The following is a 27,076-nucleotide window of genomic DNA, read 5'->3' as shown; positions in this document are numbered from 1 at the left end:
TCCTTATCACCCCATGCGTCTTAACCATTTATCTATGCGCGCGTGTGGGGGGGGGGGCGGGGCCCACAGGCTCTCCGGGCGCGGCTTCAGGTTCCCCTTTGCGCAGCCGCCGCCCTTGACCCCGCGGAGCCTCCGGGAAGGGGGCAGCGAGTCGGAGGGCTAGACGGGCCACGCGGGCACTTCCGGTCTCCGCACGACCTTTGCCGGGAGGCTGAAGCGGCCTCGCCAGGCGCCCCCCCCGCCGCCCCCCCCGGTGAGTGAGCCGGGCATTTTGTTTTTTTTGGGGGGGGGGCAGGGACCCCGCTGCTGGCTGCCCGTGGGGGGGGGAGGGGTGGGGGCGCCTTTCTCCCCCCGACCCGCTGAGGTTGGCCGCGAGGGCCCCCCCGGGGGAGAGCCTGGCGAGGTCCTGCCGGGGGGGCCTAAAAGCGGGGGGGGGGAGGGGGGTCCTTGAGCACCCAGCCCCCCCCCGCGCCCTCCCGGGTTGGGGGCGTCCAGGAGCGCGTGGAGGCCGAGCCGGGCAGGGGGGGGGTCGGGGGTCGCTTTCCTCCTCCGAGCAGCGGAGCTGAAGCAGCGAGCGGTGAGCCCCGGAGGCCGGCACCCTTTGCAGCTGCTCCTGCAGGACCCCTGCTCCGGGGGGAGGGGGAAGGGGGCTGGTCGCTGCCACCCGCTGTCATGCCCAGAGTCCTCCAGGCCCCCCCTGGAGAGTGGCAACCCTCTGCCCCCAGCCTTTCGAGGGCCACGGTGACGGGAAGCCGCTTGGCGTCTCTGGGCAGGGGAAAGTGGGGTATGGAGGCCGCCTCTTCTCCTCCGCTGTGGAGACAAGGCACAGTTCTGCCTCCGGGGGATTCATCCGCCCTCTTCGTTTTCCACGCAGGAAGGCCGGGGGGCCGAAGGGCAGAGTCGGGGCCCCCAGTCCTGGCTTGCCGCCCACGTGGCTGAGCGGGAAAGAGAGCCAGAGGTTTCGAAGAGAGCCCTTGGGGTTATTCCCTCAAAGGAAGTGGCTGAGAGCTGCCACATGCAGATAGAGACAGACCGTCCCGCTTGGCCTCCTTTGTTTAGCTGAAATTTCTTTTGAGTTAATTTCAGCCCACTGATTCTGGTCCGGCTCTCTGGGGCAGCAAACAACTCCGCTCCACCCTCTGTGACAGCCCTCCAGGTACTTGAAGATGGCTCTCCTGTCACCTCTCCATCGTCTTCTCTCCGGGCCGTGCTCGATCCCCGGCGTTTCCAGTCGAAAGGATCTAGTAGGAGGTGGCTGGAAAGACCTCTTCTGTCTGCTGCCTTGATGAGCCATAAGCCTCCTCCTCATTCATTCTAATCAAGTATCAGGAAGGCCAATTCAGTTTCCTGCCGTTTAGCATGTTCTGGCACACTCGTGTGGCTCACGGCCCATGGCCCAAAGTGTAGAGTTTCGGCAGTTCATTTCCTTCTGGGACGAACAAGCATTCAGTGGGAAAGCACCTTCGCTGAGATGAGGATGCTCCGAATGTCGTTCAAAACCCCATTTGACACACCGTGTTCTCTTGCAGGCTGAAAGCAATAGGAAGCAGATGCTGACGTCTCTTTTAACAACATCCGAGGTAAATATGAACTGTATTTGTCCATATTCATCATTCCTGGGAGTTGGTCCTAACTTTGTAGCTCATTGCAAACAATGCTCATTGCAGGGTTTGGGCCATGTTTTCCTCTCATAATGGGAACTGTTTTCGATACAGTTGAGTCCAGTGAGGAGCTCCCTCTGCTGCTCCCATAGCATAAGAACAGATCAGGCCCCTGAGCGTCCATCTGGTCCAGCCTCCCGTCTCACACAGGGGCCAGCCAGTTCCTCTGAAGGGCCAACAATGAGGCAGAGGGGCCAAGGCCGTCCGTCCCCTGATGCTGCCTCCTGGCTCTGGGATCCAGTGAATTAGTGCCTCTGAATGTGGAGGTTCCCCTCAGGCACCATGGCTGGTAGCGACTGACAGAAGTGGAGTCACTGCTGGCTCATAGAATCCCAGAGCTGGAAGGAACCTCCAGGATCATTTAGTCCAACCCCCTAAAATGCAGGAAACTCACAACGACTTGCGGGCTTCCCCTCAGCCACTAAACCTATGAGGCAAAGGCCCCTCAGTGGCCATTAGCCACCAGGTGAACGCTGTCTGGGGCAGGGAGTTCTGCCTTGGTGTTCAGGGGAGTCCCAATGGAAGGGCTTTTGGTGTCCTGGCCCAGCCTGTATGTCAGTTCATGAATTTGGGGAGGCCCTGTGACAAACTGGGTTATTCTCACTCAGCCTCATTGGACTGCTTAATTCTCCAGCTCGCCACTTGCAGGTCTGCGGGTAAGGTGGGGTCTGTCTGCTGGGTAGATAGGCTTTCTCTGAGCATTTAGGTAAAGGAAGTAGAACATGTGGTCACAGGCTGGACAGTCGCCAACTTCAGATTTCCCAGTGGCATTCAAGAGACCACTGAGAGCCAGCACGGAATGGTGGTTGAGAGGGGCAGCCTCATCTGGAGAAATGGTTTGATTCCTCGAGTCCTTTAGCTTGTTCTGAGCCTAGTGCCTGGATTCAAAGCAAAGAGCGAGAGTCCAGGAGCACCTTAAAGACTAACACTATTTCTGGCAGGGGAGAAGCTCTCGGGAGTCCCTGCCCACTTCTTCAGGGATTGAACAGCGACTCACGAAAGTTCCTCCCCTGCCACGGATTGTGTTAGTCTGTAAGGTGCTCCTGGGACTCTTGCTCTTTTCTCCTGGTAGGGACAGATTAGCACAACCACCAATCTGGATCTGGATTCAAAGAGTTACTCGTCCCTGGGCCGTATCCTACCATTAAAGTGACCTGCTCAAACAGATCAGAGTCTGATGGGAACTTAACATCCAGGTCAAGAATATTAGGATCCAACTTTTCCAAATTCCTTGGAATATAAATACTTTGGAGGGCATTAAATATTGATTATTACCTTTGTGTGTAAATTGTGCCAATTTGCTATAACTTTCAGAGAACAGATATTTTGCTGTTAAGGCAAAGAGAGGTATTTCCTCACTTACAGGAAACACTGAACAAGATTTTAAAAAATATATATTAATAGTACTTCGGCAGTAAATTGGCAAATGATAAAGGGAATTAAGTAAATGGGGGGGGGGGCTGATATTATAAGCCTCCATAAGACAGAAGAATCAGAAAGTGAAGTACAGGAACAGGTTAGATGGGGGAGTAAAGCAATTAGAAGATAAGCATAAACAATCTGTAAATGAAGAAATTAGACAACAACTATTCAGAAAATAAAGTTTGAATCCAGGGGCACCTTTAAGACCAACAGATCTTTATTCAAGGTCCAAGTTTTCATGTGCATAGTACACTGCCTCAGACACAGTGAAATGAGAATTACAAGCCCCCACATATAGGCAGAGGGTGGCCCATGCATTAATACACAGCATAACGAAGATGGTTAACAGAGACAAGGTCCTTACAGGAATAACAAACTAATTTCATAGGATTATTATTTGCCTGGGTTCATCTCGGGGTGGGGGGGCACAGTAAAGGAAATAAAAATGTCAAGCTTAGAGGCTAATGGACAGATGCATTCCCAATTGCAGAATGGTGACAGTAATGTAGCCTTTCTTGACTTTTTTAACCCTTGATAAACCCCTGAAATATTTTTCAGGCATCGAGAAATCCCAGAAGTGGTCCAAGATCATGAAGAATATGATTGGGAAACATAGCTGAGGTCCCTCCCCCTCCCATTCGCTCCAGGCCTCTCATTGGCCATTTTGGGAGCGAGGGGCGGATCGACATGACCACATATGGCCATATCACCCAATAAATGTTTAACAAATGTAATATATATATTAAAATTAATTAACTCCCGTTCTTTCATTAAGGAATTGTTTATTTGTTTAATTAAGCCACGTGGGTTATACAGCCAGGAAATCTGGGGATCATCTGGCAGCCAAGCAAGGGACATTCGGGGGTGGGTTGCCATGGCCTGCCTCTGCATCATGACCCCCCCCCCCCCCCCCCGTGTTCCTACTTGGAGGTCTCCTCTCTAGATACTAGCCAGAGTCAACCCTGCTTAGCTTCCAGTATCTGATGGGATCAGACTTGCCTGGGCTATCCAGATCTGGGCTTTCTTAAGGAAGAAAAAACCAATCTCACCAGGTCATGGAGGCTTGAGGCTGATCCTGCATTGAGCAGGGGGTTGGACTAGATGGCCTGGATGGACTCTTCCCACTCTGAGATTCTGTACATGGCACTGTACTATTTCCTACAACAGCTGTGAAAAGGGATATTGAAAACATGACACCTTAGTGTTTTCTCGTGTCTTATTCAAAATGGTAGTTAATTATAGAATCATAGAGATGGAAGGGGCCATACAGGCCATCTAGTCCAACCCCCTGCTCAATGCAAGATCAGCCCAAATTATGATTTTTCACTGATTCCTGCCGTATCTATCTCCATTTTCCTACAGAGAGAGATTGACAGAGCAACAGGAAAAGAGAGGGAGGACTGGAGCAAGCCAGGACTGGAGGAAGGAACCCTCTACTTCTGTGGGAAAGGGCTTGGGGAAGATGGACAACCTCACTGAGTATCAAGGAGTGCAACCAGATGAAAAGCCGTGTAAATCAGAGTGCGGAAATAGCTTCAGTGAGGAGGAGTACCTCACTCTCTGTCAAAGGATCAACGCAGGAGAGAAAAGATTTGAATGCACAGAGTGCGGGAAGAGTTTCAAGCAGAAGGCCAACCTAAACAAGCATCACAGGACCCACACAGGGGAGAAACCTTACAAATGCTCTGAGTGTGGGAAGGACTTCAGCCAAAAGGAGTATCTCAATATCCATGAAAGAATCCACACAGGGGAGAGACCATATAAATGCTTAGAATGTGGAAGACGGTTCTGTCAGAAAGAATACCTCACTATCCATGAAAGAATCCACACAGGGGAGAAACCCTATAAATGTTTAGAGTGCGGAAAGAGGTTCTGTCAGAAGGAGTACCTCACTATCCATCAAAGAATCCACACAGGGGAGAAACCGTATAAATGCATAGATTGTGGGAAGAGCTTCAGTCAGAAGACCAACCTGACCAGCCACCGAAATAGTCACACAGGGCAGAAACCATATAAATGCTTGGAGTGTGGGAAGAGCTTCAATCAGAAGGCCCACCTGACTAGCCACCAAAACACCCACACAGGAGAAAAACCCTATACGTGCTTAGAGTGTGGGAAGAGCTTCTGTCAAAAGGCCAACCTTACTTCCCATCAAAAAACCCACACAGGGGAGAAGCCGTATACGTGTACCGAGTGCGGGAAGAGCTTCAGCAAAAAAGCCAATCTTGCTTCTCATCAGAAGACCCACACGGGGGAAAAGCCATACATATGCTCAGAGTGTGGGAAAAGCTTCAGCCATAAAGCCAATCTTAATACTCATCTCAATACCCACAGAGCAGAGAAGCCGTACAAATGCTCAGAGTGTGGGAAGAGCTTCAGCCACAAGCCGACCCTGAACAGCCATCAAAGGACGCACACCGAGGAGAAGCCGTACAAATGCTCAGAGTGTGGAAAGGCCTTCAGCCAGAAAGCCAGCCTCCGTACTCATCGGAATACCCACAGTTACACTTGATTCAGGCAAGGTGCCCGGGTGCCTGGCCGCCTCTGAATGTGCGCTTGATATAGGGTCGTGTGTCTGGACTTCTCGGACCTAGATGTGGAAAGGTCATTGACTGGCTCAAGCTGGATGGCAAATGCTGCTGGCAAGAAATCAATGCAGAGTGTTGACTGAGGGAGTAGCTGGACTCTTCCTGAGCCAAACTCATTTAGGCCAGATGTTCTTCACAACTGTGAGCTGATGTGAAATCTACCGTTTCTTGGCAAGGGAAATGGATGGATCCCGTCGACCTCTGTGCTCGGAGAACCTTGTTTGATCACAGCAGAAAAACTTATAGGATTCAACCGGAAATGTTCTTGGAAGGAAACTGGTCAACCTGATACGGTTCAGGCGAGGTTTTTAGAGGGAAACTGCCTGGGTTCTTCAGATGGATGCATTATGTGGAAGAGGAAAAAAGCACAACCCTGCTGCTTCTCCAGGACTTCTCAGGGGCTTTCTAGACCACCAGAACTCTGCTCTGGTTCGGCCTCCCTTGGAGTCCTGTGTTCAATTTTGGGCACCCCAGGTGAAGAGGGATGTAGACAAACTGGAGCGTGTCCAGAGGAGGGTAACAAAAATGGTGAAGGGTTTGGAGACCAAGACGTATGAAGAAAGGTTGGGGGAGCTTGGTCTGTTTAGCCTGGAGAGGAGACGACTGAGAGGGGATCTGATAATCATCTTTAAGTATTTAAAAGGGTGCCATATTGAGGATGGAGCAGAGTTGTTCTCTCTTGCCCCGGAGGGACGGACCAGAACCAATGGGATGAAATTAATTCAAAAGAAATTCTGTCTAAACATCCAGAAGAAGTTCCTGGCAGTTAGAGGGGTCCCTCAGTGCAACAGGCTTCCTCGGGAGGTGGTGGGTTCTCCATCTATGGAGATTTTTAAACAGAGGCTGGAGAGCCATCTGACGGAGAGGCTGATTCTGTGAAGACTCAAGGGGGTGGCAGGTGACAGTGGAGGAGCGATAGGGTTGTGAGTGTCCTGCAGAGTGCAGAGGTTGGACTAGATGACCCAGGAGATCCCTCCCAACTCTTTTATTCTATGATTCTATGATAGCCTTCAGGAACACTTTTTGGAGTTTGGGTGATGCTTTTGTGATTCTGCTCCGAGGAAGGCCATGGAAAAGCTCCAACCTGGAGGAATCCTCTAATGGGAATGGCTGCACCAGAGTGCTGAAAGGAGGAACTTCAGAGTCATGAAACGTCAGTGGGGTGACCAATATTTTACTTCATTTTACCTCCACTTTTCTGTATGCCAATAAAGGTATCATTATCAACTCCACTTTTCTCCTCAATGGGGGATCAAAGTGGCCTCCAGCATTCTCCAGTTCTCCATTCTGCCTTCACAACAATCCTGTGATGTAGGTTAGGCTGAGAAGTTGTGACTGGCTCCAGGCCACCTAGCAAGCTTCGGAGGTTGAGGGAGGATTTGAACCTGGGTCTCCTCGATCCTAGTCCAGGGCTTTAACCGCTATGCCACGCAGGCTCTTAATGTGTGGATAACACACAACGCCATCTCCCTTTGTCAACCTCGACAGATGCACGTGCCTGTGGCTAATGATGGGAGTAGAATAACGAGATCAGACTTAAATCGTGGTGTAGAGCAGGCCAGGTGGAAAGCAGAGCCCGAAAGGGCAGGTGAGCTGCCTGGGAGTGTTTCCTGGACATGGCTTGAGTATTACGTTCTCTGACTTTTTGTTCCGTTAAGGTCTCAACATTGCCTTAGTGACCTCCAGATTAGACTTATGTTGTGCTCTGCCGTGGACTCCCCTTGAGCGTGGTTTGGATAATGCAGTTGGGGAGAGGGATTCTTCGACTGGAGCAAGATGATCTTCAGACAAGACTCTACAGGGGGAAGGAGGGAGGGTGGTGGTCTTTCAACGGCCTGGTGTGAATTCTGTTCAGGATTTCCTTGTTTGTCACCAGAGGGAGGTGTGTTCCGCCATTTGTATTTAAGCACATAAGGAGAGCCCTGCTGGGTGAGACCAGTGGTCCATCTAGTCCAGGGGAGGACTGTGGCTCCCCTGGAAGATCACCTGCTTGGCAGGCAGAAGAAGAGCTGGGTATTTTGTACCTTGTTATTCACTACCCAATAGATTCAAATGAGTGGCCGTGTTGGTCTGAAGTCTAGTAGATACCTTTAAGACCAACAAACCTGAAAGAGTCTCAGAGGATCTTACAATTGCTTGCCATTCCTCTCTCTGCAACAGAGACCCTGTGAAGTAAGTGAGGCTGCAAGAACTCTGAGAGAACTGTGATGACCCAAAGGTCCCCCAACAGGCTGCCTGTGGAGGCGTGGGGAAGATCTCGGGTTCAAGTGATGCGGCAGTATGTGATGGGGAAGGCCCTGGAGAGCCACTCCCAGTCTGAGCAGACAGTGAGGGCTTTGATGAACCAGAAGTCTGACTCGGTATCAAAAGACGGCTCCATGGTGTTCAGTGGCCAGTCTGTTGCCAGGGAGGGGCACCCAGCGGGGCTCTCTGGATGTTCGTGGACTATGATTCCCATGAGCCCCTGCCAACTGGCCATGCTGGCTGGGGCTCATGGGAATAGAAGTCCATGAACGTCTGGAGAACCACAGTTTGGCCAACACTGCTCTATGTGAATAATCTGTAATACTGTAACTGCAGGTTTTAAGCTTTCTTATAAAGGACTTTGAAACAAAACAAAACAAAACAAATCCTCAAGCTGGCCCTGCTTAGAATTATTCTATATCATTCTGTAAGCTTAGTCTTCTCGTGTGGTTCCTTGAGTATCTCCTGCTGTATGAGGACATTGTTTTCATTCTGTAAGATGTCTTGAGTCTCCATGGTCAATGGTGGCTAGAAATAAATAAACCTTTAGGGAACATAAAGCTCTATCTGTGTTGGGCATAACTCCCCAGAAAGTAAATATCAGCACCTCAGAACTGACCACTGAGTTTTGGATGTTTGTTGGAGTTGCGGTGCCAGGCATGAAAGAAATCAAAACATCCCACTCCAAGGAGTCCTCAAAAACTCTTCATATTTTGCATTGGAAATTATAGAAGAAGAAGAGCTGGTTCTTATATGCTGCTTTTCTCTTCCCGAAGGAGTCTCAAAGTGGCTTCCAGTCGCCTGGCAGGGGCTCCTGGGAATTGTAGTCCATGGACATCTGGAGGGCCGCAGTTTGACTACCCGTTATGTACCATCAAGTAACTTCCAAGTTACGAATTAACAGCCTCCAAAATTTCCTATTATTAACAGCTTTGCTCAGGTCTTGCAAACTGGAGGCTACGATAGTCATAACTAGGGGTGGGCAGAAATCAGAAAATGTAGTTTGTGCCAGTTTGTTTGCAAACTGAACCGGTTCGCGATTAATGGCCCCACAGGGAACAGAAAGGGAATTAAAGGGACTCTGAATCCCTTGAAATCTATTTTCTGCTCTATCCATGAACCATCCCAAACCGCTTTAAAAGTTCGTGTAAGTTTGTGATGGTAGACCTGTCACAAAATAAAACTTCAGCTTGGAATCCACGAATAAGACAAGATTTGTGACAAATTCTGCTTTGTGATTCAGTTCGTGCCCATTACCAGACATAATCCTCACAAAATATAGCCAGGCATCTCAAAATTGACCACTTTGAAGTGCCAAACATGAAAAGAACTGGAACATCCTGGATCATACAATGTGTAGGACCCCCCCCCCCCCCCAAGAAAGAGCAGTCTGTTGCAAGCATAACTCATCCAAAACTAAAGCTAGGAGCCTCAAAATTGGCTTTTAGATTCAGGATGGAGCAGGAGTTGCTATGCCCAAATCGAAGGGAATTGTTCCATCCTGGCCCGGTTCTTTCCACACACTACCCCCCGCCCCCCCTTCCCCAGGATTAGAATCCAAACAAACCTAGGAGCTTCAAAATTAGCCACAGCATTCAAAATGAGCCTGGCTCACATAATGTCCAGTTACACCCCCCCTTCCCGAAGCAGGGCACCCTGGAGACCAAACCAGTTTAATTCTGGGTAGTAGCTTTCATGTTCCTACACCCTTCTTCAGAGAGGACCAAGTATGGGTCCAGGGGCCCAAGAACTTTATATTCAAGGGAGAAACTTTTGCGTTCATGCATGCTTCCTCAGATGCGCATGTACAAGAAAGCTGAAACCTTCTCTATCTGAGACAGGCCATTGGAGAACTGTCTAGATGCAGAACTCCTGGGGCAAATGGACATCAGGTTGTGCAAGGGAACCAACCGAGGTCAACAGCAGGGTAGACGATCGAAGGACATCTGCGTGAACCCGAGTTCTGCAGAAAGAGGTGCATCCGGTTTCCCAACTGATATTAGGGAAGTATGGGGGAAAGCATGAACAAACCAGTGACTCCCTGCCCAAACAACCATCTGCCTGCACCCACATGGCTCTCACATGATATTATGAGATGGGTGCCGGTTGAGAAGACTGCTTGGGTCACGGTTAAGAGCAGTGGCTTCTAATCTGGAGAGCCAGGTTTGGTTCCCCGCTCCTCCTCCACATGCAGCCAGCTGGGTGACCTTGGGCCAATCGCAGTCCTGTTAGAGCTCACAGAGCAGTTCTTCCAGAGCTCTCTCCACCTCACCTACTTCACAGGGTGTCTGTTGCGGGGAGAGGAAAGGCAATTGTAAGCCGCTTGGAGACCCCTTCAGGCAGTGAAAAGCAGGGAACCAGTTCTTCTCCTGCTCTTCCTCGCTGGAAGATGTGTTCTTTGACTTCTTTGAGATGCCATTATTTCTCCCCAGTGGAGAGCCAAAGCCCTTGTGAGATTCCCCTTGCCTCCATTGCACCTTCCCAGCATCCCATGAGGCAAATGAGGTTTTCCAGGATCACGGAGCGAGCTCCCACCGCAGGGGGCCACCAGGAGGTCTGCTGGCAGGGCCAGAAAAAGCTGGGAGGTTTTCCGTTTGGGGGGAAGTGATAAGAATTTACAGCGGCCAAGGTTTACAAAGAGTGGGGACAGTAGAAGGAGAAAAGGCGGCCTCTCTCTCTCTCTCTCGCCTAGAAGGCTGAGAACAGGAGGGGCACCCGTGAAATTGCTGGGCAGTGGATTCAGGCACTAGGGTGGCTCTCTAGATCAGTGGTCCCCAACCTCCGGTCCGGGGACCGGTACTGGTCCGTAGATCAGTCGGTGCCGGTCCGCAGCTCCTCCTCGTCCTCCTCCCTGGCTGCTGCCTCAGGGGCTGCCCTGCCACTCTGCCGCCGGCTCACCTTTGGTGCTCTCCAGCAGCCACCATGGCTGGGGCTCCCCCTCGGCCTGGCACTGCACAGATGCTGCTGGCAGCGCCCCCTAGTGGGCAGTGGGATGTCAGGGGCGCCGGCAGGAAAGCAGGTGGAGCAGGGGCTCAGGCGGCGGCAACGTCCCATGGCAAAAGACTACCTGCCCCCAGGTCTCAGTGAAAATTGTCAAGCATTGACCGGTCCCCGGTGATAAAAAGGTTGGGGACCACTGGTCTAGATGTTGAAGAAGCCGTGGGGAGAAGAGGCCGTTGCAAAGTGCTTTGGGACCCCATGCGGGGGGGGGGGGACCCACTGGGGCTTCAGTGAGGTACCTAAATATATTTGTCTCCCCAGAGAGAAGAGCAGGTTTGATGCCGACCCCTCTTCTGGAACACCATGTGAGAGCCACGCGGCCACAGACCGGCTGACGTTATTTGGTTGGGAAATCCACTCCTCATCCGCTCCCCTCCCTGCCCCCACTTCCCTTTTCTGTAGAACTGTTGGGTCCACGCCTCTGTCCCCCGGTTGACCATCTCCCCTCCTGCTGACCTCTGTCCTCAGACACACCCGCTGCCCCTCTCTCTCTCTGGAACGCTGGGGGGGGGCTGCACTGTGACCCTCAGAGTAAGGCAGAGCAGTGGGCAAAGAAGAGGCCCAACCGTTAGAAGAAAGCAGCTACTTAAGAATCGGAAAGAGTCCAGTAGCTTCTGAAAGGCTAACAAAACCTGTGGCAGGGGAGGAGCTTTTGTGAGACACAGAATCCTGGAGCCCTAAAGTGGGAAGGGCCCGTAGAGGCCATCTAGTCCCACCCCCTGCTCAGGGCAGGATCAGCCTCCAGCATCCAGGAGAAGGATCTGTCCAGCCGCTGCTTGAAGACAGCCAGTGAGGGGGAGCTCCCCACCTCCTTAGGCAGCCCATCCCACTGCTGAACTAGACTCCAAGAATCCTAGAGTGGGAAGGGGCCATGCAGGCCATCTAGTCCACCCCCTGCTCAGTGCAGGATCAGCCTCAAGCATCCAGGAGAAGGATTTGTCCAGCCGCTGCTTGAAGACGGCCAGTGAGGGGGAGCTCCCAACCTCCTTAGGCAGCCCCTTCCACTGCTGAACTAGACTCCTAGAATCCTAGAGTGGGAAGGGGCCATGCAGGCCATCTAGTCCCACCCCCTGCTCAGTGCAGGATCAGCCTCCAGCATCCAGGAGAAGGATCTGTCCAGCCGCTGCTTGAAGACGGCCAGTGAGGGGGAGCTCCCCACCTTCTGAGGCAGCCCCTTCCACTGCTGAACTAGACTCCTAGAATCCTAGAGTGGGAAGGGGCCATGCAGGCCATCTAGTCCCACCCCCTGTTCAGTGCAGGGTCAGCCTCCAGCATCCAGGAGAGGGATCTGTCAAGCCGCTGCTTGAAGACCCCCAGTGAGGGGGAGCCCCCCACCTCCTTAGGCAGCCCATCCCACTGTTGAACTATTCTGTGATTCTGTGAAAGAGAGAGAGGCTGGCTGGCTGTGGAAATGGACTGAGGAATTGAACCCAGGTCTCCAGAGGAGAGCCTGCTGCTCTTGACCACGACACTGACTAGCTGGCCCTGCCTGCCGCTCTTGTTGTGTAGGAAAAGACCTGTTTTTTATACCCCACTTTTTATTACCTGAGGGAGTCCCCAAGCGGCTTCCAATTGCCTCCCCTTCCTCTCCCCAAAACGGCCACCCTGTGAGGGAGGGGAGGCTGCGAGATCTGCAGCTGGTCCAAGGCCACCCAGCTGGCTGCCTGTGGAGGAGGTTTGGGGAACCCGACGCGGCTCTCCGGATCAGAGGCCCACCTAGAACTGGGCACAAGGGCGTCTTTCCTGCTTCAGTGGGAGAGCCCAGCTTTCTCTCAACCCCTGCCGGCACCCCAAAGCCCTTTGCCCCCTCCGCACAACGGGGCAGCCCCATGCTGAAAAGGTCATGGAGTGGGGAAAGTGGGGCCAGCCACCACCCCTTGCCCTCCGAGAAACACAGAAGTCAGGCTGGCAGCTGGCCAAGCCAGGCCCCCTCCTCTCTCCTCCGCCAGGGTGGGGTTGAGTGTGAGGCAACCCTGGCCGGCTATTTAAGCTTCCCCCTGGATGTCGGAGCAGAAGTGGCAGAAGGAGAAGAAGTCGGTGGAGACACTCAGCAGCTTGCTTGGACGTGGACGAGGCTCTTTCCTGATGGGTGGCTGCGCTCGCAGGTAAGGGAGGTGAGGGAGCCGGGCTCCAAGTACGGCATGGAGGCCATGGAGTCCTCTGGGCGGGCACAGGGCAGGGCGCCTGGAGAAGTCTCCTGTTGGGAATTGGAGAGGCGGGCATTTCTTTCTTTCTTTCTTTCTTTCTTTCTTTCTTTCTTTCTTTCTTTCTTTCTTTCTTTCTTTCTTTCTTTCTTTCTTTCTTTCTTTCCTGGCAGAGTCACACACTGGGAGCGTGTAGTAATATAAGATGTTTCTTTATTTATATCTTCGTGTCTTGATTTATATCCTGCCTTTCACCTCCAGAGCCGCTGATGTCCTCCTTCTCCTCCCTTTAAGCTACACAACGGCCCTGTGAGGTCGTGTGATTGGCCCAAGGTCAACACAAACCAAAGAAAAGGGGAGAGAAAAAACTTAAATCCTCCCAAATTGAATTGGGAAATGAGGCTTAAGGTTGGGTCTTGATAGAACACAAATGTGTTTTCAAACAGACCTGTACTGATGCGGGGGGACCAGCCCTGGGGTGAGCGTTTCCTCAGCGTTTGCACTGCCTGGGCCCCTCCCCGCCTGCAGCCAGCCAGCACAAGACGTGGGAGGGAGGGAGGGAGGGAGGGGTTTGGTCCGGGGACTATGTGAGGAACTGAGCAGTTCTTGAGCCAGCGGGACAAGCTGCTGGACGAGAGGCCGGGTGAACTCCTGACAAGTCAGCGATATTTTAAGGGCTGCCTTTTTGCCTGGGGACAGAGGGGGTCCCACAAAGCCCTTTCCCATTTGCACCATGTCATGACGGGGCTCTTCCTCTTCTCTAGATGTTGCCCTTCGATCTGCCGTCCCTGCTGGCCCCCATGTTATAATCCGTGCAATCGAGGTGAGCATTTTGTTTATATTATGCATAGTCTACCAATACCAGTGAGACTCATAAGAATTTGAGTCCGCCCATCTAGTTCCATATCCTGCCTCACCCAGGGGCCAGCCGGTTCCTCTGGAGGGCCCACCACAAGGTAGAGAGGCCGAGGCCTTCCTAAAAACACCAGAAGAGCCCTGTTGGGTCAGGCCAGTAGTCCATTTATCCCTGCCTCCATCTCCCACAATGTCCAACCAGGCATAGAGGCTGAGGCCTTCCCTGATCCTGCCTCCTGCAGCTGGGATTCAGAGGCTGAGTGCACCTCAGTCACCAGGGCTGGTAGCCATTAATAACTTATCCTCCACGAATCTGTCTAGTCCCCCTTGAAAGCTGTTCTCGCGGGCATTGTGACACAAAGACATCAAGCGATGTAATACTGAATCGACCACTGGAGGGAGCACAACACGCACAGAACAGAAAATACACAACAGGAACAGGCAAGCGAGGCCAATGAGAACGTGGAGATGCCCTTGGGCCAGGCAGGGGTAGGAAGGTCCGTGCCCTGGGCACAGAGAGACCCACTGAGCACCTCCGAAACCCAGAGGGAAGCTCCCGTCAGCTAATTGAACCTTCCACCACCACGTTAACTGATCCTTCGTTTATTGCCTTTCCTTTTCAGGCTGCTACGGGCCCTTGCAGTGGTAAGTTGATGGGGAGGGGGAAAGGAATCCTTATCCATCCATCGCTGTTTCCTCACGGATGCTCTGCTCTGCTTTGGCTTCCTTACTTCATGGCTGTTTCCAGGACCAGACCCGAAACGCATGCGTTGACGGGGCTCGAGGGTTGCCAGGTCCACTGGTGTTGCTGGTGGGGGGTGGAGGGGGCATCCCGGGAGCTCCCCTTATATTCGCCCCAGAGCCCAGGACCTCCAGCCCAAAGGAGAGGAGATTGCCCTTGAAAAGGACTGGGGTCTTTTCGACCCTGGCCCCGTCTTGTGGGATGTGCTCCCGAGGGAGATCAGGATGGAGCTATTCGACGGGGCCTGTGGTCAGGGCCAAAAATAACCCCCACCAGCTCTCTCTCAGTAGCGATGCCAGAATATTCCAATGAACTTGCCCTTCTGCCTTCGACATGTCAGCTCTCTCTGTCCCTTTTGCAGGGGCTGCTGCTACTGAAAGAGACCCACCAAAATGGCACACCGGTGAGTTTACATTGCTGGGGGGGGGGGTTGGGGGACTCACATTCGGCTCTTGAGGAAGCTCTGGAGCAGGGGTGGCCAAACTGTGGCTTTCCAGGTGCCCATGGACTACAATTCCCATGAGCCCCAGGGGCCACCCCTGCTCCAGAGAGTCCATCAGCCCTGAAGTAAAAACAGCAGCAACATCAGTTGCTCTCCAAGCACAGAAAGGCCGGTATTACAACGCAGACTAACAGAATTTGTGGCAGGGGAGGAGCTGTCTGGGGTCACTGCTCGCTTGATCAGGCATTGAGCAGAAAGGGATGAAAACTCCTCCCCTGCCTCCAATTTGGCTCGTCTTTAAGGTGCTCCTGGACTCTCCTGCTCCAGGATGACCAACACGGCTACCCGTCTGGGTGTATCTCCCTGGGAGGCACTGCATTTAGCCGCACAGAATGGAGCTCTGCCCACCTTGTGACAGAAGGGCAGGTGGACTCTCATCCTAGCTGCACCTGAGGAAGTGAGAGGGGACGCCTGACAGCTCCTCCCCTGCCCCAGATTTTTCTGCTCCTGGCCTCTGGCTCTTTTCTGCTGCTACTGCAGACTAACCCAGCGACCCCCAGAACTAGTTTCACATCCTAGCCACGTCAGCATCACGCTGGCCCCACTGAGAACAGAACCCACTTGATAAAGAGGGAGGAGAGAGGGAGAGTCCTGGCAGACGCTGGCACTGCAGATCTCACAGGTCCCAATGCCTGAATGACCCGTTAGACTGTAAACCGCCATTCAATCCACCATCAAGCCAGTTAGAAGTAGAAGAAAGCAACTGCGGACTGCCCAGAGGTTCTCAAGAAGTGGGGCAGGGGAACTTAAGAGAGGGAGGAACACGGTAGGGCTGTGGGACCACTCCCGAGGAGGCCCCGCTTCCGATCATTTGGCCTGGAGTCTGTCTTGAGACGGGGGGACTGCAAACGTTCCGGGCTTTTCTTCTAGAGTCATGTTTGAGTTATCCATTCTGTCTCTTCCTTTTCTGTTTCAGCGACTCCTGGCAAAAAAGACGGAAGAAAGCGCTGAAGGGCAAGAACTCCTCAGCAGATTCTCCTGGAGTCCAGCGGGTGTGGAATTAACGGCAGGGCCTTCGAGGATGCTTCCTCCCTGGGCTTCGGGAGCAATAAACGCTGCCTGAGGGCATCATTTCGACGTTGTCTCTGGCACAGCTTTATTGGTTTTCTTGCGCAGGTTTCCCAGCACAGCGTCCCACCAGAACCCAGCCCCCGCCCCCCCGGCCCACACACTGGACCCCTCGGCCTCCTCGTGGCTTCCTTAGGGCGGCAGGGAGTTCCCCGCTCCCCTCCAGTAGCCACACAGGGGCCAGAAATCTCTGCCTTCACACAAACTCCTCAGCCTGTGCCCATCATGCCCTGGGGGGAAACATGGAACGGGGGGGGGGGGGAACCAAGTTGGTCTGAAGCAGAACAGATTCGGACTCCAAGGGCACCTCCCTTCATGTGGAATTTTGGGTCTCAGGTTCCGTGTGCAGGCACACTTGGTCAGGAAGAGTGAATTTGAGTCCAGAATATGAACACCAACCAAGTTTAAATCCGGGCATAAGTTTCTGTCTGCATGCACGCATCTTCAGGCCGAACTAAGTTTGAGTCCCAGGACTGGCCCTGCAGAGGAGCCGGCTGGCCCCTGGGGGAGGCAGGATCCCGGACTTCAGCCTTGTGTCCCAGGAACGGCGCTCCGACCCCCCTCACCCTCTTGGTTGCCCTCCAGCTCTGGAAGGGCCTTTGGGAGTTACGGGGTCCAGAACGGAGCCCAGTCTTCCAAATGAGGCTGCAGCATAGAATCCGGGGAGGGCAGGGACCCCAGAGGCCTCCTTCCAAAGCAGGCCTCTTTTCCTGGGGCGGGGTGACCTCTGCCGTCTGGAGAGGAGGGGTCCTTCCGGGGGATCCCCAGGTCCCCCCTGGAGGCTGGCATCCCTAGACCTCCCTGGGGCAGAAGGCCACCGGGGGGGGGGGGCACTGATCTCTGCAGTCTGGAGAGGAGGGGTCATTCCGGGGGATCCCCAGGCCCCCCCTGGAGTCTGGCATCCCTGACCCTCAGGGGGGTCCAAGGCCACAGAGCCCCCCCCAGCAGCCCTTGTTCCGGGGGGGGGGCAGATCTCTGCCGTCTGGAGAGGGGGGGTCCTTCCGGGGGATCCCCAGGTCCCCCCTGGAGGCTGGCATCCCTAGACCTCCCTGGGGCAGAAGGCCACGGGGGGGGGGGCACTGATCTCTGCCGTCTGGAGAGGAGCTGCAATTCCAGGGGGTCCCCAGGCCCTGCCTGGAGGCTGGCATCCCTGACCCTCAGTGGGGTCCAAGGCCACAGAGCCCCCCCCCAGCAGCCCTTTCTCCGGGGGGGGGCAGATCTCTGCCGTCTGGAGAGGGGGGGTCATTCCGGGGGATCCCCAGGTCCCCCCTGGAGGTTGGCACGCGCAGGATTGAATCTGGAATATGGGGGGGGGCTGGGGGGCTGCCCCCCCTTGCCGGTCCTGGCCGCTGCTTGGCGGAGGGAGGGTTAAAGGCAGCGAGTGCGGGATCCTAGAGCGGGAGGCGGGAGGGCGGCGCTGTGACGTCACGTCCGGCCCGGAGTCCCTCCCCCTCCCCTCCCCTCCGGAGCCCCGTCCTGCCGAGCGGGTGAGTCGGGGGGCTGCGGGGAGACCCCAGGGGGGCTGCGGGGGGGCGGGGGTCGCCTGGCCGGCTGCGGAGGGGCTGTCCAGCAGGGTGCCAGCCTCCAGGCGCGACCGGGAGACCTCCCGGAATGAGTGACCCCCCCTCTCCTGGCCACAGAGCTCAGCCCCCCCCCGGAGGAAAGGGCTGCTGGGGAGGGGGGGCTCGGTGGCCCTGTGCCCCAGGGGGGTCCAGGGATGCCACCCTCCAGGCAGGGCCTGGGGATCCCCCGGAATTACCTCCAGGTGTCAGAGGTCAGTCCCCCCCCCAGACACACACCGAAGAAAAGGCCTGACCCTCCCCCCCCTGAGGCCCCTGCCCTCCCTGGGCGCCACCCCCACTCCCCAGGAGTTGCCCACCCTGGATCTGGCCCCTCCCCTCCCCTCCCCTCCCTCTGGGGCTGTGGGGTCCCCTATGGATAATTTCTGGGGTGCTCCGATTGAATTGCACCGCTGAGGAGGGGGTTTGCCGAAGCACTGCCCCCTTGAAGCGTCAAAGAGTTTAGCTATTTCCAGAGCTCTTCCGGGGTTCTCCAGGAGGCCCCGGCCTCCCTGCCCCATTGCTGCCCCATTGCAGGCCCTCCAGGGGAGCCGCCTCTTGCCTTCGCTCCGGGGGGGGGGGTGGCTCCAATGGATGGGGAGAGCTGAAGGGGGCCTCCTCTGCTCTCTCTGGTCCGGAGACCCCCTGGGCTTGCTCAGCGTCGGGCCTTGCGGTTGCCTTCCCAGCTCTCCACTCCATGCCTCAGAAGAGAACGAGATTCGTCTGCCCGGTGGGAGGCTGGCCTGATGAGATGGAACGGCATGAAGCAGCGGGCCCCGAGGCCGACAAAGGAGTCCATACGCTGCACACTGTGAAGAATGAGGAACTCTGGGCTCGATCCGCACCCAGGATCCCGAGCCCAGCCCCGCCCTGCCCCGATGCACGGCCTGAGACCGTCGGGCCCTTTTCCTGCCAGAAGGCTGGGGGGCCCCAGGAGCTTTGCTGCCGAGTCCACGATCTTTGTCATCAGGAGCCGGAGGCCGGAAGGTCCACCAAGGAGGTGCTCGGCCCGGTGGTCCTGGAGCAGTTCCTGGCCGTCGTGCCCCTGGAGATGCAGGGCTGGGTCCGGGAGTGCGGGATGGAGACCAGCTCCCCGGCGGTGGCTCAGGCCGAAGGCTTCCTCCTGAGCCAGGAAGGGCAGGTGAGAACTTTTCCTCCTGCGATCTCCAGAGGGGCTGAAAAGGAAACCGATTATCATACAACACGTCAGCACATTGGACCTCAACAAGGGCCAGGGCCTTTTCAGTCCTGGCCCCCACCTGGTGGAAGGAGCTCCCCGAAGAGATCAGGGCCCTGCCGGAACTTCCACAATTCCGCAGGGCCTGCAAAAGGGAGCTCTTCCGCCAGGCATTTGGTGGGGCCGACTGACCCACAACATCTACAGGTTCCTCCCTCTCCCCCCCCCCCCCCCACCAGATGGAGCGATCGAACCTAACAAGGGAGTGTCAAAGTTATTGTTGAAATACTGTTCTAGTTGTTCTGGCTGGTATGTTATGGTTATATTGATATTGATAGTGTTCTATGTAAGTGTTCCACAGTGTTTTATGTAAACCGCCCAGAGCTGTAGGGAAGGGCGGTATAAAAATCTAAAATAAATAAATATCAAATAAAATAAGTAAACACACACACCAACATTCTTTGTTGGGAGTGTTGTGGTTAAGAGCAGCAGCCTCTAATCTGGAGACCGGGTTTGATTCCCCACTCCTCCTCCACAAGCAGCTAGCTGGGTGGCCTTGGGCCAGTCACAGTTCTGTCAGAGCTCCACTTGTGGGGAGAGGAGGGGAAGGCAATTGCAAGCCACTTGGAGATTCCTTTGGGTACTGAAAAACGAGGTGGTAAAGACAGCTCTTCTTCTTTAGAGCGGATATGAGATGCCTTTGGCTGCCCCTCCTTCCCTTTCCTCATCCCTCTTCCTGCTCCGTATTTTCAGGGTCCGTCAGAAGGGTCGGCTGACTTCCCCGAGGCAGAGTGGGCTCCGCCCGAGCCAAGGCAGACGTCGCCCTACGGGGAACCACTGGGGGACTCTGACGGAGGTGCCCACTCGCCGGGTAAGGGTGATGGTGGGAGGTCTCTAAAATAAAGGAAAGTGTATGTGCAGAGGTGCCGTGTTCCGGCCTGTTGGAGGAGCCCTTCTCTCCTCGCTCTGCCTATGGCTCTGCATGCAGAATGTCCCGTGTTCAGTCCCCGGCAGCCTGGTGTGAGAGCCAGCGCACTGTCATGCTTAAGAGAGGCGGCCTCTAATCTGGAGAACCGGGTCTGATTCCCTACTTCTCCACATGCCGGGTGACCTTGGGCTCATCACAGTCCTGTTAGAGCTGCTCTCACTTGGCAGTTCTGTTAAGGCTCTCTCAGCCCTGCCTCCCTCACAGGGTATCTGTGTATGTAAGCTGCTTTGGGACTCCTTCTGGTAGAGAAAAGCGGCATATAAAAAACAACTCTTCTTAATCCATAGCGGAGGTTTTTGGAGACAAGTTTCAGTGCAGAGAGAGGGGGGGGGGGTTTCCCTTCAAAAACTGAACTATAAAATTAGCTGAAGAATAACAAATTCATTTCATTTTAGGCCTTTGCATCTCCCTCCTGGAATTCTGATCCACCAATACCAGCAGTTGTTGACACTCGTTTCAACATTTTAACAGGGCTTTTTGGGTGGTGGCTCCAGATGTATTCCCTTGCCCTGAGCTTCAGATTTTCTCACTTAGAGCTGTGTGGGGGGGGGGGGGTTAAATTGCTCCTGTGTTGTAAAGCAAATGGAGGCCTAACCATGTGTCAGGAAGAAGTGGGGGGGCTCTGTTTGGGCAGGGGTTTTATCTTGTGTTTATGGCTCTGATGGGTGGTATCATATTAGCTACTGTTGATTCAGCATCGTTTTGGTGGCTTTTAACAACTTGTTTTATTAGGGACGACCATGAAGTACATTTTGGTCCGGGATATCAAAAACCACGTGAACTCATATGAACTGGGAAGCTGGTTTGTGAACTGACCCAGTTCATACCGGGGAGCAGAAAGCAGGGGTTTCAAAATAGCTCAGCAGTATCAGATGGGGTTTTTTTGTGTGTGTTTCTTTTGGTGAAGAGCAGACAGCAGGGGGTTTATCTGCTTTCTTCAGGAACTTCCACAAATGGCAGCAAAATTCATGGAAGCTCATGACAGTTCTTCAGTTCATGAACATTGCTTCGTAAACCACAAACTGCCCAAAATTTGTGATGAAGTTTAGTTCGTCAGCCAGTTCAAGCCCATCCCTAGTTTTTATATCTTTGGAATTGTTTTTAGAAAGCAAGTCTAGAAATAAATAAGTGGAAATGCTCGAACAACCAGATCTACAGACTGGATGAGTAAAAACTCAATAAATTCAGAATAGCCGAGGCACCACTGTAGAACTTTTTGAGCAGGGCTGGGAGCGTTTCCCCCTTGGGGACAGCATCTGTGTGACCTTAATTAACAAGGAAGTTGACCTTAATTAACAAGGAAGTGCAGTTGGGGCTCTGAATGTGGGAATCGACACCAATCTCTTCTGCCCTCCCCTCTCTCCCTCACAGACCGTGGAAAGACACTTCCTGGTTGTTCTGGGCCTCCTCCTCTCTGTGGAAGAGCAAATGCATCGTCTGTGCATCCCGTTGAGGTAGGGAAGAATCCAAGGACCCCTGGCTCATGGACTCTGATGGGTCCTTCAGGAGAGCTCTCAGACACCTTCATGTCTCCTTCTTTCAGGATCTAGTGACCTTTGAGGATGTGGCCGTGTATTTCTCCAAGGAGGAGTGGGCCCTGTTGGATCCGGACCAAAGAGCTCTGCACCAGGACGTCATGGAGGAGAACTTCAGCAATCTGGCCTTTCTGGGTATGCCTCATAAGAGAAGAGCCCTGCTGGGTCAGACCAGCCTCCCGTCTCCCACAGTGGCCAGTCAGTCCCTCTAGACAGCCAGCCACAGGGCAGAGAGGCTGAGGCCTTCGTAAGAACCCAGGAAGAGCCCTGCTGGGTCAGACCAGGGAGGGTCCATCTAATCTCACACGCTGGCCAACCCGTTTCTCTGGGTTTCATGACACCCTGGGGGGTTTTGACAGCCCTGGATTGGTCATGTCAACCCCCCCTCCCCAGAATGGCCAATGATGGGCCTGGAGGGGGAGGGGAGGGGCCCTAGGTGGGCGTGTCCACAGCTACGCTTCCCATCCATATCTTGCACGATTGCACCACTTCCAGGTTTCTCGGTGGGAAAAAAGTTGAGAAAGGGATCTCTGGAGGTCCAGCTGCAGGACAGAGTGTCTGAGGCTTCCCCTGAGGTTGCCTTCTGGCTCTAGGATTATCAGCTGTAGGACCCGGGAACCAAACATTGTCTCCCGGCGGCATCCGTATGGGACCAGGGTAGGAAAGTAGACAAACAGAATACCGTTCCAGACGCCAGGCCTGATGTTTATCTGTCAGGGGAGGGGAGGGGAGGGGAGGGGAGGGGAGGGCTGGGCCGAACTGTCTTAACTGTTGTGGAGCCAATCAGGGAGGAAGTCTCCAGTTGAGCCAATGAGAACACAGGTATTTGAAAATACCAGGAAGTTCCTAATCTGAGCGTGAGAATGGCATGTCTCCCCCAATTCCCCCTCTAGAATAGTCTTCACATGCTGTTGAAATATGTCCGCTACAACAGATCTTGTATATTCCAAAACCAGCCGTGTAGACAGCATCCCAAAGGAGGCCGCACCGTCCGTTGAGACAGGGGCATTATGATGCTGGCTGATTTGCTTTCACTCCCCTTCTTCATAATCCTCGTTGACATTGACATTGACATTGACACTGTATTAAAAAATAGTATCCTTTTTGGATTTCAGTTGTGAAACTGCAAGGTCCGAAACGGGTTAATTCGCTTGTGGGAAACTCGTTTCTTTCTCTTTATTCCAATAGAGAGGGAAAGCAAGAGAGGAGGGAAACAGCAGAGAAAGAAATCCGGAGACCGGCAAGAAAGGAGGAAGAAGTCCGTGGATTCTGACAATTCCCATGAAATTCCAGTTTCAGAGGAAAGTCCCAGAGAATACAGATGCTCAGAATGCGGGAAGAGCTTCAGTCGGCGGACACGCCTGACTTCCCATGAACGAATCCACACCGGGGAGAAGCCATACACATGCCAGGAGTGCGGAAAGAGCTTCATTCAGAAGGAGCACCTCACCTCCCATCAGAGAATCCACACTGGGGAGAAACCTTACAAATGCCCCGACTGTGGAAGGAGCTTCGGTTGGAGCTCACACCTCTCTTCCCATCGAAGAATCCACACCGGGGAGAAACCCTATATATGCCCCGAGTGTGGGAAGACCTTCCGCCAGAAAGGGGGCCTCACTTCCCATCAGAGAATCCACACTGGGGAGAAACCGTACAATTGCTCCGAATGCGGAAAGAGCTTCCGTCACAGCTCGAGTCTTTGCGACCATGAAAGAAACCACACTGGGGAGAAGCGGTACAAATGCCCCGATTGTGGAAAGAGCTTCAAGAAAAGCTCCAACCTTACTTCCCACCAGAGAATCCACACCGTAGAGAAACCGTATCATTGTTCGGAGTGCGGGAAAAGGTTCATCCACCGGTCAAGCTTCGCTTCCCATCGAAGGATCCACACTGGGGAGAAACCCTATACCTGCTCCGAGTGTGGAAAGACTTTCAGTTTCAGCTCAAATTTTTATTCCCACCAAAGAATCCACACAGGAGAGAAACCGTATAAGTGTTACGTCTGCGGAAAGCGCTTCAGTCAGAGCTCAAACCTGACCTCCCATCAGAGAATCTGCACGGGGGAGAAACCCTATATCTGCTCCGTGTGGAAACAGCTTCAGTCTGTGGTCAATCTTTCCTTCCCGTTAGATATTACAGACGGGGAAGAAACCCTATAAACGCCATGAGCTGTGAGGAGACCGTCAGGCCAAACTCGCCTCTCAGCTCCCGTCCAGAAATCCGCACAAGGGAGAAACGACATAGATGTTCAGAGGGTGGGAAAGGCTTCCATCCCTGGGCCAGCCCTTCTTCCCACCAGAAAATCCACACAGGAAGCAAACTGGCCCAGTAGATGTCCCAGCCGCAGATGCCCCCTGAGATGCAGCTTTCCATGCCTGGGAAAGTGAGGAAGGTCACAGCGTCTTCAGTGCAGCAACAACAGACTGTGAAGCCATTTGGTCTCCAAAACGCTTCTGTTTGCCTGAGCGCGGCAATCCTCGCCACTGCGGGGTGGGACTCATTCCCCAGCCGTCGCCCTGGGCCTCTCAGCTACTTGGCAGCGTGGCTCGCCCAGGTCTCCCTCTTGCATGGCCCAGCTGGCCAGGTTGGCTGTGCGGCAGCAGCCTCCTTCTGCTCAGTCCCAGACGGACCAGGGCCCCAATGTGGTGCCCCTCAAGAGCCGCTCTGCCCCTTCGTTCAAACCAAATTGAGCATGATCGTGTATTCATTTGTTTCTTGAAAGGTGGCGGTCGAAGAATCTTTGGATTCTCTTGGCAGATATAATTGGGAGGGGAAACGGCAGAGAATGTTTGGATGCTCTTGGGAGATGTAATTTTGGGTGGGAAATGGCAGTCAAAGAATCTTTGAATACCTTTGGGTAGATATAATTTTTTTGAAAGAAGGCAATCAATTTTTTTGGGATACCTTTGAATAGGCATAACCTTTTGGCAAGATGACAGTCAAATGCTCTTGGGATCCCCTTGGGTAGGTTTATGTTTCTTGGCTTAAGCTCCAGCCGTGGGGCAGGTGGGGCCTGAAAATCCTCGGGAGAAATCCCGGGGGGTGGGGGGGAGGTTAAGCTTCCTGAGGCTGGGCAAGGAGGAGGCAAACGGGCAGGCAGCCGCCCTGGCATTTTGCAGCTGGGCATAAGGAGCTGGCTGGCTGAGGAACACAAAGGGCACATCGCCCACCACCCTGTCTGTGGCTGGCAGGCCGCAGCTGCCTCTGCTCTTGCCAAAGCAGGACTTGCAGCGAGGAGGAGCGGATGCTGCTCTCGGCCACGGAAGCTGGAGCCAGAGGCCTGCCCACCAGTGGGGGGGGGGGCCCTCTGCACCTCACGTGTTCTGCTCCCTAGTAGGTGCCTTTCCAGAGCCTTGACTCCGAAGAAGTGGGGGTTTTGCAACTCGGCCTTCCCTTCCCGTCACCCCCACCCCCAGTATTCAGTGCCTGGGACCTTCACCAGACCCCCCCTGCAGTTTTTGGACTCCCTGGGTCGAGCAGACATCATCCCACCCCCTTTCTTCTTTCAGTCCTGGGATGCACGAAAAAGGGTGAATTAAAATTGCAAGAGTAACTTTGCCACCCTGGCTCTCTTCTGTGCCGATTGTAGCGGGGCTGTTGGATTCGCAGGGCAGAGCTAGGATTTAGAGGGGACGAAGCAAGCAAGGATTCATTCCTTGGCTATCTTGTCGTTTCGATGTTGACCTGCTAGGGTGAGGAACAGAGATCTGCTCCACTGGGGCTTATCCAGGGAAATCTCAAGTCCAGGGAAATAGTTGAGGCAGCTTCAAGAAGAGGGAAGGATCCGTGGGTCAGAAAAGCAAACAGAAATATCTTCTTTCAGTGTTTTGCTTCTTTTCTGCTTTTAAAAGGGTCTCTTGAGCTTGAAGTTTATTTAGCTCCCCGGAGGAGAAGCTGTAAGCTAGTTAAAGAGCTAAGAAGAACAGTGTGGGGGGTTGCCAGTTTGTGCATTGGTCCAAAACAGGGGTGGCCAAACTGTGACTCTCCAGAAGTCCATGGACTACAATTCCCATGAGCCCCTGGGCCATGGACTTCTGGAGAGCCACAGTTTGGCCACTGCTTGTCTAAAGGAAAATCCACAAGGTTCCTTTTATAAGGAGCAACTGAAGGGATGAAAAACAACGTCCAAGCTTTCGAGTTCTCCAGACCTCTTTAGTGGGGGTGGGGGTGGGGGTCAGATCAAGCCGTGAAACCTCCCTGCAGACTTGCAAACCGATTAAGAGTTCTGGAGAACTCAAAAGATCACACCCCGTTGGGTTATTTTTACTGGCCCTTTAGAAAAAAAACACCTCACGTGGTTTGTGCTTTTGGAAGGACAAGACGACCAGTGAAGTCTGTAACTGGGTTAATTTCTTTGACCACTCAGAGGTTTGCTCAGTTTTACGTTTCTGGTTTCTAATTTACATGTGGTCGCTTTATGCTGTGGTATTTTTAGATTGTGGTTTTCGCTGATATTTTATTGTAGATTATTATATGGACCCCTTTATGTAATGATTTTCCCCCTGCTGTTACCTGCTGCTTTGATTTTTTCATTCTTTTAATTTTTTTAAGCCACCTCATGAGATTTTGGCCAGGAAGGCTGGCTTTAAATATAGAAGCATCACTGAGGAGTGTGTGAAACCAGAACACCTAAACAAAATAAAAAGTAGCCTTTATTTATACCAAGATGATTTGGGGTTGGAGAACCTTCTCCAGGGGGTCAGGCTCAAGAGTCTTAAGTGTGACATGAGAGAGAGGTCTAGAAGGCTGCGTGGGGCGTAGAGAGAGGACAAATGCTAGCACTTGGGGCCATCCGCTGAGTCTGGTGGGCAGTAGGTTCAGGATGGACACAAGGAAATACCAATTTACACTGAGAGTGATTCAAATGTGGAATTTGCTGCCAGAGGACATAGAGATGGCCACGGAAATAAAGAGCTCCACAGATCATTGGTTCTTTTTTATCCCCATTTGGTGCCAGAAGTCTGTGAAGGGCTTCCAGCCAGTCCTATTATGGACCATTCACTGTAAAATTCACAAGACCACCACAAGGACAGCTAAGCAGCAAGAGGGTTTATTTAGAATACATGTTTGCAAGCATGGAGGGAAAGCCCACTGGTGCGTTCTCTGAAGTCTGCATCAGTGCAGCTCATTTTTAAGACCTTGATACGTCATCATGAGGTATCCTGAAGCTCACTCCCTCACTGTCCCTGTGACCAATCAGGTCGACGATGAAGGGCGTACAATCTGACCTATCACAGATGGATATATATCTTATTACAATTTCCTCTGTTGGTATCAAAGAGTACATTGCCTTTTAAGGTGTACCTTTCCTGTTTTGAAGCAAACCCATCTATAGATATAATGCAGCTGTTGTTACATCCTGTCTCGATAACAAGGCCATTTCAAGAGTCAGACAAAGAAATGGGCTTAGCCCTGGGCACACGTGGCATTTCTTCAGCCACTCGTGACCTTAAAATGAACTGTGGATAAAGAATGGCAAAACTGGGTATGCGTGCCTGAATTGTGTTCCACCAATCTATTTAATCCACATCAGCCCTAAATGTAGATATTGACTTTTCTCTGATCCAGGAAGTAAGTTTAGTCATCTCTGC

At 53.3% G+C, this 27,076-nt stretch overlaps 1 protein-coding gene and 1 long non-coding RNA gene across 4 annotated transcripts; both read left to right on the top strand.

The window, feature by feature from the left end:
- Window positions 1–537: 537 nt before the first annotated feature.
- Window positions 538–26,409, top strand: LOC143834006 (zinc finger protein with KRAB and SCAN domains 4-like). Of its 3 annotated transcripts, none has more exons than XM_077330479.1 (6): window positions 17,611–17,713; window positions 18,472–18,926; window positions 19,716–19,833; window positions 21,322–21,404; window positions 21,494–21,620; window positions 22,674–26,409. In XM_077330479.1, the coding sequence occupies exons 2-6, from the start codon at window positions 18,483–18,485 to the stop codon at window positions 23,642–23,644; spliced, it is 1,743 nt and encodes a 580-aa protein (XP_077186594.1). In that variant the 5' UTR covers window positions 17,611–17,713; window positions 18,472–18,482; the 3' UTR covers window positions 23,645–26,409. The 3 variants fall into 3 exon arrangements, with proteins under 3 accessions (XP_077186595.1, XP_077186594.1, XP_077186592.1); XM_077330477.1 differs by lacking the exon at window positions 17,611–17,713 and adding an exon at window positions 17,763–18,000; XM_077330480.1 differs by lacking the exons at window positions 17,611–17,713; window positions 18,472–18,926; window positions 19,716–19,833; ... (1 more) ...; window positions 21,494–21,620; window positions 22,674–26,409 and adding exons at window positions 538–577; window positions 1,530–1,580; window positions 4,446–6,898.
- Window positions 12,863–16,235, top strand: LOC143834185 (uncharacterized). The gene is made up of 5 exons (XR_013229739.1): window positions 12,863–13,020; window positions 13,824–13,882; window positions 14,538–14,559; window positions 15,018–15,059; window positions 16,075–16,235. It is a non-coding gene; the product is annotated as an uncharacterized LOC143834185 (long non-coding RNA).
- Window positions 26,410–27,076: the final 667 nt, after the last annotated feature.

The sequence above is a fragment of the Paroedura picta genome, chromosome 3 (assembly GCF_049243985.1).
Source record: "Paroedura picta isolate Pp20150507F chromosome 3, Ppicta_v3.0, whole genome shotgun sequence".
Classification (NCBI taxonomy): Eukaryota; Metazoa; Chordata; class Lepidosauria; order Squamata; family Gekkonidae; genus Paroedura; species Paroedura picta.
This window is presented reverse-complemented; position numbering and strand designations above follow the sequence as displayed.